At 35.1% G+C, this 20282-nt stretch overlaps 1 protein-coding gene across 1 annotated transcript in view; it reads left to right on the top strand.

The window, feature by feature from the left end:
• TBC1D32 (TBC1 domain family member 32) overlaps positions 1-20282 on the top strand; it is a 180101-nt gene that overhangs the window by 24084 nt on the left and 135735 nt on the right. The window contains exons 5-12 of the mRNA XM_081251576.1: positions 3655-3723; positions 5718-5843; positions 7886-7964; positions 8083-8186; positions 8278-8339; positions 8947-9091; positions 11445-11504; positions 18767-18857. Coding sequence (XP_081107702.1) covers positions 3655-3723; positions 5718-5843; positions 7886-7964; positions 8083-8186; positions 8278-8339; positions 8947-9091; positions 11445-11504; positions 18767-18857 — 736 coding nt within the window. The remainder of the gene's footprint in view (positions 1-3654; positions 3724-5717; positions 5844-7885; positions 7965-8082; positions 8187-8277; positions 8340-8946; positions 9092-11444; positions 11505-18766; positions 18858-20282) is intronic.

Raw genomic sequence — 20282 nt, 5'->3', positions numbered from 1 at the left:
CAACCTGAGTCATCTGTGCAGAGATGTTGCTACTTAAGCCACCTAAGTAAGCAAGACCTTAGGAAACACATTTCAGAGGGCAGACAGAAATGGAAGAATGGGTTAGAAAGGGTACCAAACCATATTGCACTGGGTAGGAGGTTAAGGGGGGGAGATGAAGGCTAGAGGGAAGTCAAATAAGATGAGGACTAAGAAAAGATCTTTGGATTTGGTGGTTAACTGTTCACCACAGAATAATGTTGAGAGTAAGAGGAGGGAAGTTGAGGGATCATCATGCTGATTAGTTGTGATCATTTTTGTTAAGTAAAAAGCAAAGACATTTTCAAGGTAAGTGTTGCTTGCCTGAGGTATTGATCATAAAGAGTAAAAAAAAAAAAAAGTCTTTGTCAGGGGGAGCATTTAAACAAATGAATTTTAAGATCTAAGTATTATCTTTTTTGACTGCTACTTGACATAATATTGGTTGTTTCACCAAATATGAACTCCTGTAGTTGCGAATGTTCAAACAGTATCTGACTTCTCATTTACCAGGGCTGTTGTAGAACGTGACTTCTCTTTTAGAAAAGAAGTTGAATGGAAATCTGAAATCAGTGAATTATATTTATAGATCTTGAATAGGCAGTAGGTGGAGGGGGGCTCAGTTTTCTATTTTCAGATAGAAAATTTCCTGACTGAAGTAAATTTGAGATTTACTGCAAATTTTAAAATTTAATAATGATAAAGCAAAAAGACTTTACATTTTTTTCTCGTTTAATTCTTACAGTGATGCTAGGAAGTGGATGTGAAAACTGAGGATGGGGTTAAAGATTCCAGGGTCACATAGCTAGTTAGAATTTTAAAACCTGGCTTAATCTTCTGTCTGATTAAAATTCATGTCCTTGATATTCTTATTTGCTAATGAGTTGGATGGCAGGACTTTTTAGACATAGATGATCTGATAAAAGACATGATAGTGGAAGTGGGAGGACCAGAAGAAATCAATTTTACAAGAGGCAAAAGGGCCAGGCTAAAGAAAAGAGCTTGTGTAATTAGCAGTAGAATGAGTGTGTATATGTACTTTATATACTTATATACACACTATATACACATATGGACATATATACTTATATCTATATATACACAACATATATCTTAATGTTTATATATGTATATATATACTATGTAAGATATCCTGTGTTGTCTATACTTTTTTCACATTAGACAAGACAAGCTGCACTTATATACTTACATTTTATTTAGTAGTTACCACTCATACATTTTAGTATTTTAATTGTATAATGAAAACTCAAAATTAAAGCTCCATTATTTAATATACAGTACTTCTAATTTTAAAACATAGTATATACAGACTTCAGCAGTTGAACTATATACTTTATTTTTTAATTTAATTTTTTTATTTTTTTATACAGCAGGTTCTATTTTATTAATGTTAGTGTATGTATGTCAGTCCTAATCTCTCAATTCATCCCACCACCTCCTCTTCCCCGACCCCCACTTTACCCCCTTGGTGTCCATACGTTTGTTCTCTACATCTGTGTCTCTATTTCTGCCTTGCAAACTGGTTCATCTATACCATTTTTCTAGATTCCACATATATGCATTAATATATGATATTTGTTTTTCTTTTTCTGACTTACTTCACTCTGTATGACATTCTCTAGGTCCATCCACATCTCTACAAATGACCCAGTTTCGTTCCTTTTTATGCTGAGTAGTATCCCATTGTATAAATGTACCACATCTTCTTTATCTGTTCGTCTGTCGATGGGCATTTAGGTTGCTTCCGTGACCTGGCTATTACGAATAGTGCTGCAGTGAACACTGGGGTGCATGTGTCTTTTTGAATGATGGTTTTCTCTGGGTATATGCTCAGTGAACTATATACCTTTAGAAAGGAGTAAAACTGAGGACATTTTAAGGCTTTTTAAGAAAATTTATGTTGAAGGATCTGAAATATCAGGCTGTTTTGGGTTTGTCATCAAGTGGCAATATGTACCCTCTATTGTTAGAGACAATGTAACATGGTAGGAAGACTGGCTATGGAATCATTCTCGAGTTTAACAAATGTATATTGAGTGCCAACTCTGTATCCAGCACTGTTTCAGGTATTGAGGATACTATAGTGAAAAAGACCAAATTCTAAGTGATTGGAAGGCCGCCGTGCAAAGCTCTAGAAGAATAGCATTGCCAGGCAGCAGGAATGGCAATGGCAAAGGTTCTTAGGCTACAGTGGGCATGGCATCTTCCAGGGATGGGGGAAAAAAGGCCAGCATGACTGAAGCCTACATGGCAGAGGGCAGAGTGGTATGAGAGAAAGTTAGATAGGCAGGGGCCAGATCATGTAAGTCAAACTGTTATATTTTATTCTGAGTAAAGTGGGAAGTCTTTTTGTGGGGTTGAAGTAAGGGAGATAAAGAGACTTGATCTATAATTTTGAGAAGCTTTGTCTATTGCTAGAGAATGGATGATGGGGTAGAGTAGGATGAGATTAAGAGCAGAAGCAGGGAGACCAGTTAGGATGAATTTAAGTAGTCTAGAGTTGATGATGGTGTCAACTAAGGTTTTAGCAGTGAAGTGGCAATGGGTAGTTATGATATGTGAAACTTGGGAGTTGTCATGGCATTGGATGTAGGAAATGAGAAGAAGCAAGGAGTCAAGATTGACTCCTATTTTTGACTTAAGACAAAATATGGATGGATGGTAGAACTATTTACCAAGATGGGGAAGTTTGAGGGAGGAGCAGGTTTGGAATAAAAAAATAAAGAATTTTATTTTGGATATGTTAAGTTTGAGGTGCTTATTAAACATCCAGGGGAAGTGTTGAAAGGATAATTATATATGTTACCTTGGAGATGAAGTGACTGATAAATTTTAGTCATTGTGATGTATTTAAGAACTAGATGAGAACACCTCAAGAGAGTATAGACAGTGAAGAGAAGAGGGTCTCTAATGAAGATGGGAATCTGAGTTCTGATTGCTGGGTGACTTGGTTTTCATATTTCTCATACTCCAGAGTCATTGTGAATTGAGGTGGTATGAGGCTTGTTACATAATAATGGCAGCTTTTATTTTTAGGTGGTTATTTAAGGTGTTATTTAAATTGCTTTGGCAAGAAAAAGATTCCTTTTCTAAAACAGCTTATGGTCTACTATAAACTTTTTTCTAGATGGAAGTTTTTACTTTAGGAATTCTTCACCTAAGAGGAGACATGGAGAAAGTTTAAGGAGAAGCACAGGGAAGAAAAGGAACAGAAAAGTTCAAGCAGCATCATAGCTATGCTTAGGGTACCATCAGTGCCTTCTTATTTGTTTATGTTGTTTTACCTTTGTTTCATACATCTCAGATTCCTGGGTACCAAACATTTTTAGCTTTGTATCTTTTGAGTCTTATAATGTTCTATATGTTGCAATTGCTCAGCAAATGATAACCTCATATACATGAAAGTGCACTGTCCTACTGGGACATTAAGTTCTCATTTAAATGCCTTGGGATACAAAAATTCTAAGTTTGCCGCTAAATCAAAATAGATCATACCCTTCTCTTGTTTCAGAATTTGTTTTGTGCTTGGAGTTATATGAAAAATCATTTATAACAATACTTCTAAAAGTCTACTAAATGAATGAAGGAATTAATGTTCTGTTAATTGTGTTACAGCGTTATAAATTTTGTCAAGGAAAATTACAGTTAATTTTAGACCAGTTGGATCCTGGGCAACCTAAAGAGGTAAGTTTAAAGGATAACTCTCAAGTTCAGTCAGATATATATATATATATATATATATATATATATATATGTATGTATGTGTATGTATGTATGTGTATGTATGTATGTGTATGTATGTATGTGTATGTATGTATATGTATGTATATGTATGTATATGTATATATATGTATATATATAATAGATTATAATTAGTAGCAGCTGGATTATTTCTTGAAGATAGTGTTTTAATATCATGGCAGTTCTAGACTGATATCCCTGCTAGACTTTCTAGTCTTGAAATGAAAAGTCACAGAGCAAGAGAGGCTCTCCTTAGAGATTTCTCACAGTTTGTAAGAGGAAATTTTTATTTCTAGTTTCAATTTTCAAGGGATGAATTTATGAGCAGTTTCTCCCAAACTGTTCCTTCACTGTTCCTTTGTATGTGATATTTTAGTGATTTCTTTGAAGAAAAAAATCTTCATTTAATGCTCTTTCTACTTCTGGAAAACGTGAGCAACTTTGACACGTGTTCATTTATTAGAAAATATTTTTAAAAAGCAATTTTATTGAATTGAGCCTCTTTATATTGTAATAATTGTATAAATTACTGTTTATGAAGTTTTATTTCATTTGAAAGTCAGTCTGTTTCACTTGAAATAGAAAATGATAGGATTTTTGAAGTACCTCAGCCGTCTGTTATATCTTGCCATTTGGTCTCATTTTTGAAATACATTGTTTTTCTTCAACTTTTCATTTTAAATTAAGTGAATAGCTATGATTTACTCCCAATGATTTTTTTTTCCTCTCAGCATTTCACATTCTGATTTATTTTCTAGGTTTTAGTAAATGTTTCAACAGATTGGCAATGGGCCCTGACTTTATATGATAACAATATTATTGTCTTTAGTTTATTTGGAAATCTATACTTGTTCAGAAACCTTTGTTCTACTTCTGCAAATAGTAAATTGTTAATGGAGTTTTGTCCTAAAAATTAACTGAAAAGGAGAAATTTAATGTTCTTAAACTCTCTTCATAGTCCCCCTAATGCCTATCCCAAATAAAATTGTATTTGAGTTTTTCATATGAATATATAGACATTTTTAAACATGTGTATTCTATTTGTTTCACCTAAAACTTGACACCCTGAAAACTGACACCTTGACACATTCGGAGTGCTTGGTGTCCTAAGGTCTTAGCTCTTTGACTCTTCATTTTTTTTCCCCCTCACTAGGTTTCAGTTATTTCAGCTGAGGAACAACCAAATTTTGAGGAACAGGTTGGAATCAGTGTGTTATTACTCACTAGTTGGAGAGTGAGTGGGGGAGAAGCTTTACTCCACTTATGGTTGGAGTAGAGCTATTTGCCACTGCTGTCCCTTGGGTCATACTGTCTTGAGTGAATTCTGATTGAAATCTGAGAAGAATGATTAATAAGATTTCTGTGAAAATTCAGAAATTCAATTTTGCATCACATTGCTGAATCACTTTTTTTTCCCTATCTCAGTGGTTAGAAGGTCAGAAAATATGGTGTAGAGGCAAAAACAAGTTCAAATTAATTATTTTGTGAGAATTGTTCATATATCCTAGAATGGGAATGCTTCACCAGGGACATAACTGGGCAGTGTTTTAGAATTAGAGTCCTCAAACTGTAGGACCACCTATGGGGGTCTGTTCAAGTGAGGCAAGTCTATGGAGGAGACACTGGAATACCTTATTCTGGTGATTCAGATTTGGCTACCATCGCTTCTTCTCTTCCCCTTAGACGTGTGACCTAGAATCTTCTAATATAGTTAGGTTATTTTATGTAAAGCAAAAATTAAAACACTATTTAGTTTCTCTGCTTAACAGTTTAAAAAATGAATTATCAAGAATTGTTTTTTAAAAGGGGCTCTGATTTTCAACTGGCTTTTTAAAGCAGTTATCCAGACTCTGCCTTTCAATGTTAGTTAAATATTTGGAGAATTGCTATTATTTTGGTGGCTGAGTATTAATAAAAATTCTTTTAAAAAATTATAGGTGAGATATGAAGCCTTGCAAACATTATGTTCAGCTCCTCCATCTGATGTACTGAACTATGAAAATTGGACCACTCTCTGTGAGAAACTGACAGTGTATCTTTCAGATCCTGATCCTGTATTTAGTGTAAGGAAATGCTTACAGAAGTGTTAAGAATTCCTATTTTTTTCCTACTATTCTAGAAGCAAATGGAATATAATTTTCTTTAATAGTAGCTCAAATATTTAATAGTAACACAAATATAATTTCAGCTCCAGCTTTTGAATTGTCAAGATTTTTTTTTAAAGGAATTAACTTACTATGTCATGATTAGATTCAAAGTATGGTTGGTCAGTGTCATACTTCATTGCCAAATAATAGACTGTGTTAGCTTATGCATTTTGTTCTATCTTGTAAAGGGATATCCAAGTATCCCTCCTGTCTGTGGAAAAATTGTCTTCCACAAAACTGGTCCCTGGTGCCAAAAAGGTTGGGGAATGCTGCTCTAAAGGACTCTTACATGTAACTGAGTGAAGCCTATAGTGTTCAAAAAGTATGACAAATACTTACCAATTGCTGCAAATATGAAAACTTCCCAAAGTATTTAATATCCTGTGTTCAGTACGAACCTCTTGGGTTATTGAAATATATTTTTAGTCACTTGGGTAACCATTTTTTGTAAGTGTATTCATCTAATATTTGATATAGTCAAGGTTATTTTTTTCTTCAGAGTAGATCATTTGAGGGAATTTTATTTTTTTAATGGGAAACTGAATTTCACTGTTAGGATCAAGCCCATCAAAGTTGGTATAATTAAAATGATAAGCTGTCATTTCTAGGTACCTACGAGTGTCAGGTACTGATTACATCTGTTATCTCATTTAATTCATTTACATTGTGGTAGTTTCTACTTTACGTTTTTTTTTTTTTAGCAAATTTAATCAGTTATACATATACATATGTTCCCACATCCCCTCCCTTTTGTGTCTCCCTCCCACCCTCCCTATCCCACCCCTCCAGGCGGTCACAAAGCACCGAGCTGATCTCCCTGTGCTATGCGGCTGCTTCCCACTAGCTATCTACCTTACATTTGGGAGTGTATATATGTCCATGCCACTCTTTCGCTTTGTCACAGCTTACCCTTCCCCCTCCCCATATCCTCAAGTCCATTCTCTAGTAGATCTGTGTCTTTATTCCTATCATACCCCTATGTTCTTCATGACATTTTTTTCTTAAATTCCATATATATGTGTCAGCATACAGTATTTGTCTTTCTCTTTCTGACTTACTTCACTCTGTATGACAGACTCTAGGTCCATCTACCTCATTACAAATAGCTCAATTTCGTTTCTTTTTATGGCTGAGTAATATTCCATTGTATATATGTGCCACATCTTCTTTATCCATTCATCCAATGATGGACACTTAGGTTGTTTCCATCTCTGGGCTATTGTAAATAGGGCTGCTATGAACATTTTGGTACATGACTCTTTTTGAATTATGGTTTTCTCAGGGTACATGCCCAGTAGTGGGATTGCTGGGTCATATGGTAGTTCTATTTGTAGTTTTTTAAGGAACCTCCATACCGTTCTCCATAGTGGCTGTACCAATTCACATTCCCACCAGCAGTGCAAGAGTGTTCCCTTTTTTCCACACCCTCTCCAGCATTTATTGTTTCTAGATTTTTTGATGATGGCCATTCTGACTGGTAAATAAGGTAAAATTTTGGAATATAATATTTGGAATAGGCAAAATTATTGAAGTCCTAAAAATCTAATTAATCTTCCTATGTGAGCAATTAAAACAAAAACAAATAGTGGATTTGGAAAAGAGTGGGGATTTTTGTTTGTTTTGTTTTACATTTAGTACTCCTGTTTCTTTGTTTGACTCCTTTACATTGTGTCAAATTGTAACAAATTATATTGTTTCCTTTCTTCACCACATCTCCCCATGTCTGTATCTGCTATTACCAGATTTTACAACAATATACTGCTGTATTAGATTGACTCTTAGTTTTGGTTGACTTTACTTTTTGCCAACCAACACAAGAATGTGCCGTTTTAGTTACATTTCTACTGAAATTTTTGAATGGTCTTGTGTTTATTAAGTTTTTTACTATGTAGAAAACGATTCTTACAAAAATAGATGATGAAAGAATATTGGATACAAATCTTGTTTCATTTCCATAGGACCGGATTTTAAAATTCTATGCACAGATGTTTACACTTTCACCATTACATATGACCAAGGAAATTTATAAAAGCTTAGGTATGTTTATTATATCATTTTTAAAACTTATAAGTTTGTACTTAAGAAAATGGATAGGAAATAACTTTCAGAAAGCACTGTAAATGAATGGCATAATAACTTTATATTTTCTTTTTAGCTAAATATTTGGAGTTACACTTTCTTTCTAGAGAAAATCATATTCCTACTCTTTCAACTGGCATAGATATAACTAATCCTAATGTGATCCATTTACTTAAAAAGGTATACATTTTCTATAATATGCTTTTATTTCTGTTTAATCCTATATTTAAGAATTCTAAGTTCTTGAGAACGGTTATGCACTGTTTTATAGGTTCGTCTTCTAAATGAATATCAGAAAGAGGCTCCATCTTTCTGGATTCGACACCCAGAAAAGTAAGCCCCCTAGTTTATGCCAGTATAAAATTAGGAGTGTTACTGTCCATATACATTTCAAAGAGAGTAAGACAGTCAGTCTTAACTGATTTATGTGGTTGGGAAAGGCTTACTAGTTTATTTTTTAGCCTTTCATGTTTTTTACTTAGCTATGTGAATGGCTCTATGCAAGTACCATTTTATACCATTTAATTATCACAACAAGGTAAGAGGCTGTTGTAGCCTCAGGTTCTTTCATTACTGGTCTTCGCTACTTTGGTCAAGTTCCTTGAATGTTCTTTAAACTTTTCCCTTTTTTAGTTCTAAGATTTTTAATAAGGTTGTATATAATAAGGTTTAATAAGGTTGTATATAATAAGGTTTAATAAGAGTAACTGTGGGTCTAAAAAGGAAAGTTAAATTTGGACAGCCAGTGTTGAAGTAGAACATAAGTTTTTAGAGCAGAGAAAACTGGGTGAATTTCACCCCTGCCATTTACTGCAATATTAAAAAATTATGTTTCTAAAGATTACCTATTACTTTATCATTCCATAAATATAAAATGTCACTATTATGTATATATAGCATTTGTTTTATTCTAAAAATCACTTCTTTCCCAAACTTTAAGGTATATGGAAGAAATTGTGGAGAGTACTTTGTCTTTATTATCAGTTAAACATGATCAAAGCCATCTTGTCTCACAAAAGATTTTGGATCCGATATACTTTCTTGCATTGGTTGATACCAAGGCTGTGTGGTTCAAAAAGTGGATGGTAAGGAAATACAGAATGTTTTACTACCTTTCTTGGTGTATTGCTCTATTGTGTCAAAGAATAGCTGCTGTTTGAATGTTTACTGTGTGCCAAGAGTTCTAATCACTTTTACACGTGTTAACTCACTTAATTCTTATAACAATCTATGATGTAGGTGGTGGTATTATCCCATTTTACAGATGCAGCAACTGAGGGATAGAGAAGTAACTTGCTCAAGATGGTTTACCTATTAGGTGACAGAGTCAGAAAAGGATTTTAATGGTAATTCATTTGAATCTATTAAACTGATGACCTATGCAAAATCATGTCTTAGTTTAAAAGCTACGAATTTTTTAAGCAGATGTGGTAGAACGTAAGGGTTCAATGCTCACTTTTCTCTGGCTTAGATGTCTGAAAACATCTCTTCATTTGCCACTTGATGAAATTGCAGTTTGGAAAATGTGTCTAATGCCTGAATGCTGGTGACTTCCTGTGGAGGTGATCACTATCTTAGAACTGAAACTAATATTAAAAGATTCTTACACTGTTACCTCCATCTTCTGTTGAATAAGAGTGGTCTGTGTCTGGCAGTAGTCATAGCTGTGTTGGCCTGTGTTCTTACATCTTTGTCCCTCTCAACCTGTATTTGTTGCAGTGGGGAAGGATGGGAATGGGACCATGACTTGCCATGCAAACCATGCAGAGCAGCAACATGTTCATTTACTGCTTAGCACGACTTGGACATTATCTAGCTGATGTCTTTCTTTCTTTTTTTTTTTTTTTTTGCCTTTTATCTAAACTGTATAATAATGCCCAGTTAACCAAAACATAATTCTGTTTGGTGCTTAGCACTTACCTGGCCTACATATAGTATATGTTTGATAAATGCTTGTTCAACTTAATTTTACCTGAACCCTTTGTTCCTCACATCTGGCATTTGACCTTTTTCTTTTTTTTGATTATCAAATTACACCACTATTGTAGACAATATACAAAATATGTAAAAGCACAAATAAAATTACATTTCTCTAATTCTATAACACAGGGATAACAGCTATTAAGATTTTGTTTTATGTGGTTGTATGCTTTAAAAAAGACCTAAACAGGTGAATTTTAACAAATCATATTCAAAGTGTTTATAATTAACTTTTTTTTACTTAACATTTTTATTGTCAGCACTTGATTCTTAAGAGAATGATGCACATTACAGGAAAACTAACCAGTGGAAAATTATTAAATGAGCTCCCCAAGTGTGTTCTAGTATTATTAAAATTTATCACATTCTCCTCCACTCATCTAAGGCAGAAGTTGTCAAACTTTATGTAAAGGGTCAGGCAGTAAATATTTCTGGCTTTGTGGGCTGTCCTGTTTCTGTTGCAACCACTCAGTTCTCAGTAGCCCAGAAGCATCCATAGGTAATATATAAATGAATGGATGTGACTATGTTACAATAAAACATTGTTTACCATATCAGGGGGCAGCTGAATTTGGCCTGAGGGTTGTGGTATGTCAACTCTGGTCTAAGGGATGTACTATGAGGCTTTCGTTTTAGAACATGATCAGTAATTTAATTGTAAGTCAATATGTTTCTCTTACTAAACCTGACAAAAAGATTAATGGTTTTTTAAAACATTTTAAGCTACAAGGGTTAAAACACACAGGGTTTTGATTAACCCTCAATTAACCCAAACCCCACTTAATTAAATTCTATTCCCCAGAATTTTGATAGTCTTTACAGACTATTATTTAATTTTTTAAAGTAAAATAAACTACATTGAAGGCTAATGATATTGAACATAAGTAATATTCATGTAAATTTTCCCCTTTGTACAATGCATAAAAATCATATTTTAATCTCATCTATGTTCTAAGGAGAGAGTTTTTTGGCACTTTGAATCATTTTTAAAATATGACTGGCAGAGAATGATTAAGATACTGTCCCTTCAGAGCATTTCAGCCTTGGCAGATTTCTGCATGTGTAAACAGTACAGTACCCTCTTCATTGTGAGAGTTGTGATTCCTCCCCCGACCCCCCTCGCCCTCACTTCTTAATCTTTACTTTAGGCTCTGTCGTACACTGGTAGTCAGACATGTTTTTTTTTGGTTTTAAAGTAATTTAGCATGGTACCTGGACACAACTGAGGGGTAGATTGTTTTCTATTGGTCTGTCAGTAAATGCTCCAGTTTTTAATATAATTTTCTTTCTTATGACTGCTATGCTCATAATCCATTGTACTTAGAAAAACATGTTTTACCCTGATTACAATAATTTAAACTAGCTATTGTGTAATTTATGTTAAAGAAATATTGCAGGAAAAATAGATTTTGAATGGTATAGCTTGAATATTAAATACCATTTTACTCCTAATTTTAGCATGCATATTATAGCAGAACTGCAGTACTAAGACTTATTGAAAAGAAATATAAATCTCTGGTAAGTCTATATTTCTGTTCTTATCTTGAGAAATATTGTCACAAAAAGATATATGATGTAATAACTTGAATGTGCAAAGTTGAGTGATTAATTAACATCGGATAATGAAGCAGTCCCCCTTTTATGTGACTTTTAAACTACCATTCTGTGAACATAAAAGGATAAAAGTAGAGACTTAAAATACAGTCAGGATAACAGTTAGGAAATATATAACTTCATAGTAAATTGGGCTGGTAACTAGCTATTTTGGGATAAGCCATATTAAGTATTGGGTTGGCCATAAAGTTTGCTCGGGTTTTTCTGTAACATTATGGAAAAACCCAATTGAACTTTTTGGCCAACCCAATATTATCATATAGTTTAATTCAGATCAGTTGTTTGTAGGGGAGTTTGTTCTATAAAATTTACCCATGCTTTTAACTGAAAGTTGCATGATAAAATTCAGAATAGTAAATGCTTTTGTAGTTGCAAAAATTGATTCAAGTTACACTAAATATAAACCAATACTGTAAAATACATTAGTAAAATTTTCTGCATTTACTGCTATTAGTAGAACAACATGTTAGGGCACTGTGAAAGGAACTGAAATCAGCAAGTCTAGCAATTAATTGACAAACATAAAATTGTGAAATTAATGTTATACTAATATGACTTTGAGATAATAAATACGTTCTATGTAGTTAGGTAGAATCTTGAGTTGAGGAGTGAGGTAAAGGGAAAGATTCCTCGAACTGTGAATTTTAGGAAGACTGCAGTAGAACATAAATTGAAGAAAGGAGAATAATAATTGTTTTGTGTTTGAGAATTAAGAGAATTAGGCTTCAGAAAGGAGAAGAGGGAGATGTTGAATATTAGGATGGGAATTTATTTGTAGAGGTAATAGGTATTTGAAAATCCTTAGAGAAACTGAAAGTCTTTCCACATTTCTCTCATTCCCATTTTAAATGGAAATTTGTTGCTGCCATATGAGCGTAGAGTGATCTTGCTAAAATAGAAAAAGGAGAAAAAACCAAGAGCAATTTTTTTCCTCTTATGGTTTGACATACAAATAACTGTTGGTATGACATAGGCCCTAGCAGACGTATTTCAAATGTTTCTTGTAGATTAACTCTTAAAATCCATTCCTTATTTGAAAAGTGAATTATACTATAATCAATTCTTAGCCTACAAATAGTTACTTTATTATCAACTTCAATATTCTATCAACTTGTTCAAATATTTCATGTTCATAATTAATCAAACTTGCATGAGATTTCATCTTAAACCTCATTTTCTCTTAAAGCTTTCCTAAATTTACCAAAATATCAAGAGATTTTTTTAATGGTGTGTGTGTGTGTGTGTATATATATATATATAATTTTAAAAGTAAACCCAACTTTTGAAAAGAAACATTGGGGGAAATGGATGCCATGTGTGTTTGTTCCCATTTTCCTTTCAGAATTGAAGATCAAATTTTGTATATCTAAAAAAAAAAAAAAAAATTTGTATATCTGCAGTGGGAACTTTGGACCACTCCATGGATTTGTCTTTGGGATCTGGGATCTTCCCAAGGCCAGGGCTCAAACCCATGTCCCCTGCATTGGCAGACATATTCTCTATGATTGTGCCACTAGGGAAGTCCCTAAATTGATTCTTTAATTTTAATTAATTTAAATTTAAAAGTAATATGGGTTAGTGGCTACTCTTTTGTGCAGTTTGTTCTGTCTGTGGCACATATGACATTTTCAGTAGGTAGCATTGGGCAACAAATAATTTGTGTATGTGCTACCAGTTTTTTAAAGCAATATCTGTACTAATTGAAAAGCATTTTGGCTATCAGCATAACTATTCTTTTATTTTTAACAATTTGAATCTTTTGTCCAGTTTACCCTTAAGGGAATAAGTCATTCCCTGAAATGGCTTTATTATGTAGTACGTTTCCTATTTTTCTTGCCCTCTTAAAGTCGTTTAAAAAAAATATTGACAGCTAGGTTATTTAAATTCTCCCTACCTTACTGTTTTCTATACTCCCCCCACCCCCCACCGCCCCCACCCTGCCTTGCCAATCTTAGGGGTTAACAGTTAAGTGAGCTGGCTGGTACATATTTCCTAGTGCAGGAAAATAAGTATGAAATAAAATCCTGAATTTTACAGCAAATTTGTCTTTCCTAAGGTTTAGGATAATTGCTTTTTATACCCTCAACTTGACTCTTTAATATTTAAATTTACCTACTGTAGATCTGCTTTTTTTTTTTTTTTTTTTTTTTTTGCGGTACGCGGGCCTCTCACTGTTGTGGCCTCTCCCGTTGTGGAGCACAGGCTCCGGATGCTCAGGCTCAGTGGCCATGGCTCACGGGCCCAGCCGCTCCGCGGCATGTGGGATCTTCCTGGACCGGGGCACGAACCCATGTCCCCTGCATCGGCAGGCGGACTCTCAACCACTGCGCCACCAGGGAAGCCCTAGATCTGCTTTTTGCTCCTGCAGTTTAAAGGGGGTATTATATCATGTTATTGTCCCTCTTCTAAGATGTACCTTTTTCTGTGATTGTTACCCCTTCTCAAATAAAAGATAGCACGTGTAAGAAGTAATGGGAACGAGTAGAAGGAACAGAAGTGGGTTTAAGTGGATAGTGAAGATAAAGGTGAGTAGAAATGAGTGCAAGGAAGAATGGGTTTTTGAAGGTTTGAGTGGAAGTAAACTAAAGAGTGAGAAAGATTATCCTGGAGATAGTACTTTGAGTTCTCAGAGAAGCTATTTGTTCTTTTGTCTTCTAATTCTTTAGAGCCTCTCAAGTATATTTGTCACGTCAAAAGTTCTCCATAATGGCAGTTTTTCAAAGTCATTTTTTTGTTGCTATTTACCAATTTATGTGTAAGAATTAGGATCTTAAGAGTAAGTTCATCTAGGAAGTAGTTCTGTCAAGGGGGTTACACCTTAGATAAACTCATGACAAACGTGAAACAGATCCCTGTACTTTTGGGCAAAAGTGTGTGCTTATGAATGGTGTCTCAGGTTCTGACTAAGCAGAAGCTAGGGAGGGGCTGTGTGATTGCTGACATAATGATCATTGATTCCCCTCTTTCAAGAATTGACAAGTCAGGGAGTATCCTCATGAAATTTTTGTCAAAGTCCCAAGGCAGTTTGACCAGTTGCCTTTGCATGAGTTTATTGCTGGTAGCCACTCATCTCAGGGCTGGCTTGGATTGGGTTGACTGGATTAGAGACTTTTTGGACTATGCCTCCTTTTGTTTCCTATGAACACTCCTTTATATATTCAGTAGATGCAAGCTAAACCAAAAGAAAACAGGAGTTCAGAGTCTACAAATAACAAAAGCAAAATGAACACAGAAGAATAAGCAGGTTAATAGTAGAACTATTGACCAAATGGTGCTCCTCCAAAACAAAAGGCTACTTTGTACAAAGACCTATTTCATTACAAATCCAAGGAAAATAAAATCTAGCAATGAGAACTCAGTGAAGCAAGTTGAAGCTTAGATCATTGTTGAGACAGACTCATGTGGTAACAAATCTGAAGGATTATCAAAATTTGGGACTTGGGGACCCAGTGAACACCCTTCTTTGAGGACCCCGTGGAATGATGCCAAATGAGAATCCTCAAGGTAATCTCAGTGTAAGCTCCAGAATCGTTGAGGGTTAAGACCACTGTTCAGTATCTGAAACAATGCATAAAACTGAGTTTATTGCTTACTTAATTAGGCAAAGCAGATTGTTAATATAAAATTTTGGGGAAAACTTGGAATTCAGGTTGGGCTTTCAGAGGTGAGAGTGAGTTCATGCCAACTGTAGATTTCCTGGAATGTGTCTGTTGTTGGCTGACTTTTAGAAGAAAGGGGCTAACTGATTGGTTTGCTTACAAAAGTATGTTCATTGAGATCTGTTGACATGTCATGATTAAGAAGGTTTTAAACTTGTTCTAGATACGTGTTAACCATGGTTATATAGAAATATGGTTCTGGTTTTTATCTATAGAACAATTGCTTATTTTCAAGGATAGTGGGAAATTTTTTATTAATGAATAGGTGTTATTCTGGGAAAGAGGGGTGGTGGTTAAGGTAGTGGTGGGAAAATATTTCAGGGCCATGGAATAGCATGTTTAAAGGCTTTAGGGATTGGAAAACACATAGTACACTTGGAAACTGCACATATTTCATATGGCTGGACATAGATTGCTAAGAGAAATGTGAATTAGTATTAGAGAAATTTCCTGAAAATCAGTTCCCTGAAAGCTAATATTAAGTGGATGATGTTTTTTGAAAAGTTCTTAGATGTTTTAAATTGGGTCTGTGCCAGTTGACCTCAGTTTGTTTCATTCATGTATGAGGCAGGATAGGGCCTCATAATTCCATTAAAAATAGAAAAGAGTCCATAAAAAGAAACGAAACTGAGCTATTTGTAATGAGGTGGATAGACCTAGAGTCTGTCATACAGAGTGAAGTTAGTCAGAAAGAGAAAGACAAATACCGTATGCTAACACATATATATGGAATTTAAAAAAAAAAAATGTCATGAAGAACCTAGGGGCAAAACGGGAATAAAGACACAGACCTACTTGAGAATATACTTGAGGATATGGGGAGGGGGAAGGGTAATCTGTGACAAAGCGAAAGAGAGGCATGGACATATATACACTACCAAACGTAAGGTAGATAGATAGTGGGAAGCAGCCGCAGAGCACAGGGAGATCAGCTCGGTGCTTTGTGACCGCCTGGAGGGGTGGGATGGGGAGGGTGGGAGGGAGGGAGATGCATGAGGGAAGGGATGTGGGAACAGATGTATATGTATGACTGATTCACTTTGTTATAAAGCAGAAACTAATAAAAAAAAAAAAAGAAAAAAAAATAGAAAAGAGCTACTTAAGGGGATTTTCAGCCCTTTCCCTTTTGCAGATAAAAATGAGTCTGTTGTTAATTTCATTTTGAATGTGTTTCAAATTCTGTTGGTGTGCATTGACTGGTGAGATTTTTAGTGGATTTGCTTTTAATGAATTGGTCATTTGGTCACATGTTGAACTGGCTTTTGGTGACAGACTTTTACACAGGTAGATGTATTTCTCTGTGCGTGTGTGTGTGGCTGGGGAGGGGGAACATCTGGAGGATAAGAGGAACAAGACTAGTGTTAGATCATTAAAAAGTTCTTATTGTCAAATTTAGGAGATTGGCCTTTATTCTGGAGGTTTAGTGAGCCACTGATAGATTTTCATGTACTGAAGTAATATGATCATATTAGGGCTTTGGAAAATTTGGAAAATGGGCTGAAGGTGCTTCTCCCCTAAGAGGCTTTGCAGTAATCCAAGCAAAAGATGATGGAAACATGAATTAAGGCTATGACAGTGTATTGGGATAAATGGGTGGACTCAGGAGTACTATATTTAGAATGTAGGTTTTAGAGGACTTGGCTTTTTGAAAGGAGTTTCGGTGAGGACTTACTCATTTGAGTGTCTATCATTCATTGAGATAAGTAACAGTAGGAAGAAAATAGGAAAGTTGGGAAAGGTTATACCTTTAGATTTGGTGGATTTGGTCATATCGAGTTTGAGATCCAGATTTCTGGGGGGAAGTTTCATTTTATTGATCTGGATCCTAAAGTTTGATCTAGATAAGACATAGATATGGAAGGGGGGTTCCCCAAGCCCACCCCCCAGATTTGATGATTTGCTGGGAGGACTTATAAGAGTCAGCACATAGTTGTACTCCCAAATATGATTTCTTACAGAAAAAAGATACAAAGCAAAACTGGTGTAGGGAAGAGGCGCATTGGGTAAAGTCTGGAAGATACCAAGCATAAGCCTCCAAGAGTCTTTTTTGCCAGTGGGGTCACACAGGACTCCACTTAATTTCTCCAGTGTCAAATTGTGACCGCTCATATGAAATGTTGTTTACCAGGGTAGCTCATTAGAGACTCAGTGCCCATTTTCTTTTTAAATTGGGGGTTAATCATGTTGGCACCTTCTGCCTGCTACATACCAGGGATTCCACATTCCCAGAAGGAAAACAGATGTTCAGCATAAACCACATTGTTTGTACAGTTTAGGGTACAGTTCTTAGAATGGGGGGAAGCTCCTGAAATCCAAGTTCCCAGACGCTGGTTAAGGACCAATCTTGTAAGCAGGCCTTTCTAATGATAGAAATCCTGCCATGTTAACTCTTTTGCATGAAACTGAGGCCATAAGAATGAATGAGACTAGGAAATCTATCAATTCCTTGATTCCATGATTATGAACTTGCCTCAATCACACAACCTCCATCTTTTTCCCATCTAAAGCTTAACCCTTCCTTCCACTTAGGTCCTAGCTGCTCCTGCTCTTAGACACCTTTCTGTCAATTATCCTTTCTCTCCTGCATAGTCAAACTTCCTTTCTATTTACTTAAACATGACCACATCCTTCCAACCTGAAGAATTCATTCTTAACTCTAAGATCCCACCCCTATGTTTTACTCATTTTTTTCTTTTACAACCAGCCTTCTTGAAAATGAAAATTATACTAGCTGCCTTTACTTTTTCCGTTCCTATTCCTTATAGTTAGTTTTATTCCCCAAACTCCCCTGAAACTGATCTTTTCAAAGTCACCAGAAACCTCCTTATTACCAGATCTAACAGTTATCACTCCTTGTCTCACTGGTGGCCTCTATTTTATTTGAGAGTTAGAATGAGAGGGCATCTACAGGAAGTATGTAGGTGCAGAAGAAAGGGAGAAGATCGGAAATCTCTGCTTGAGGAGAATGGGAGAAGGAGGTAGAATAAAGACTATCAGAGAATCGGTGGGTACAGAAGTTGGAGGTCATTTTTTATGACTGTTCTTTGGATTGAGATTTTTTTTTTTATAGTTTTTAGCAATTCTGGTATCTAAGATAGAAATGAAGGCTAGATCCAGTTCACATTTTGCTGGCTAAGTAGGAAGAAAAGACTCAAAGGCAAGGGAACTGGGGATATTGGCAAGATACTTTTTAAAGTCATGGCCATAATTTTTGCATCTTTCACTATAAAATGTAAAGTACAGTTGTATTTTTGCCTTGACACCAACACTGTGACAATGTTATGTTTGTTGGTTTACAAATATTTTCTGTGTTTCCCAGAATGATGCCATAGTTAAAATGTAACTGGGGAGACTGAGCTTTAATGGCCTGGAAAGGTGCTATTCTAGATTTTCTGAATATTTTTCTTAAATATTTTCCCAGCATATTTTACAGCCTTGACTAACTTCTTTTAATACATGGACTTGTGGACTTAAACTTCTGGAATTAATAAGCTATTATTTTATTAGATAACTACAGCAGTTCAGCAGTGTGTTCAGTACTTTGAGTTGTGTAAAACCATGAAAGCTGATGAGGTTTTGGGACATTCAAAGCCTTGTGGTGAGTATGATAGTTTGTTACATTTTAAAAATGGTAAATTTTGTTAATAAAAATAGCTTAGTAATTTATTTTTTAATATAAATTAGATTGCTTTTGCTAATACAAAATACTTTCCACGAATTTAAGATATACCATAATGATGACTTTTTATAGCTGATCTACATTTGATGTTATTGTAGTGAATCTTACCATCTGCAATTCTTCAGTTCATACCACGGTGTATGTCCTAGTGTGTTATACTTCAATACACTAGAGGAAGAAAGAGTGAGTATATCAGCCATTTATGCATTTTAGTGGGAGGAAAGTTTCTGTTTTATAAAATACTGTTTTATTATTGGACACTTCACCCCACTCTGTGATTCTTCTCTGCTTATCCTCAGTCTGAGCTAAAATATCCTAGTTATTTCATAATCTGGTCTTAATATATCTATCCAATCTCATATCTAGTTATTGATTAAAGTGAATCTTCTCTTAGAAGGCATACCAGTGCCTGTATACTTTGTTATTCCTACTCCAGCTGCCACTATCCATAGTCCCCTACACTGATATAAATCTTATGAAAGAATAAACTTTGTTTTCAGGAAGCTTCCTTGCCTAGTGTGAATTTTTATTGTCCTTTTGCTTACGTCACACAACTTGCCATGTGAATTTGATGTCTTTTTATCATTCTATTTTATGTCACTTCTCTAAGCAAATATTAAGTTCTTTGAGAATATGAAGATATCTTATAATTTTCTTTATCCCTGAGTAAATTCTTAACTCAAGAAAAATGGTCAAAGACCAATTATTAACAGGTTTCAACAGATAAGTGTTTTGTAGTAGAGGAGAAAGTACAGAAGCCAGAACTTCGAGAGACAAAAAAGGTATATAAGTTGATATATATATTCTATCATCTGTAAATTCATAAATTTTTCTAATCTAGTATTAAAATGTTGTATCTAGCTTTTTTTCCCTCTACCACTCTCCCAGCCCTTCATGGCTTTGATTTTTTTCCCTATCTGGTGAAGACCTCTGAGTGCTTCACTGCATTCTTTTGACATTTCTTTCAAAATTCTTGCTTTCTTCTCTTTCAGAGTTTCCTGCCTGCAGTTACTCAACTTTAGATCATCTCTGGTCCTCAGGAAATTGAACAGAGAGCATTGTAACGTTAAATTGATGGTGCACTGATGTATTTCTCTAGCTTCCATGGCTCTTTGTGTTGCTTTGGAATCAACTTAGATGTTCTTTCTTCAGTGTTCCACCAGGCCCATCAAACCCACTGCCTTGCTCCTGCCCACTTTTCTCTCGAGGAAACCTTGCATCCTACTTTACTGAGAAAAATGGAACATTTTGGCTATGAAATTCCCAAATGTCCTGCAACTATACCTACAGATGCATATTTATATGCCCTTATCAGTATTCCGTTCTCCAGGCTACAATGAAGAG

Source organism: Mesoplodon bidens (genome assembly GCF_964165515.1).
Source record: "Mesoplodon bidens genome assembly, chromosome: 12".
NCBI lineage: Eukaryota > Metazoa > Chordata > Mammalia > Artiodactyla > Ziphiidae > Mesoplodon > Mesoplodon bidens.
This window is presented reverse-complemented; position numbering and strand designations above follow the sequence as displayed.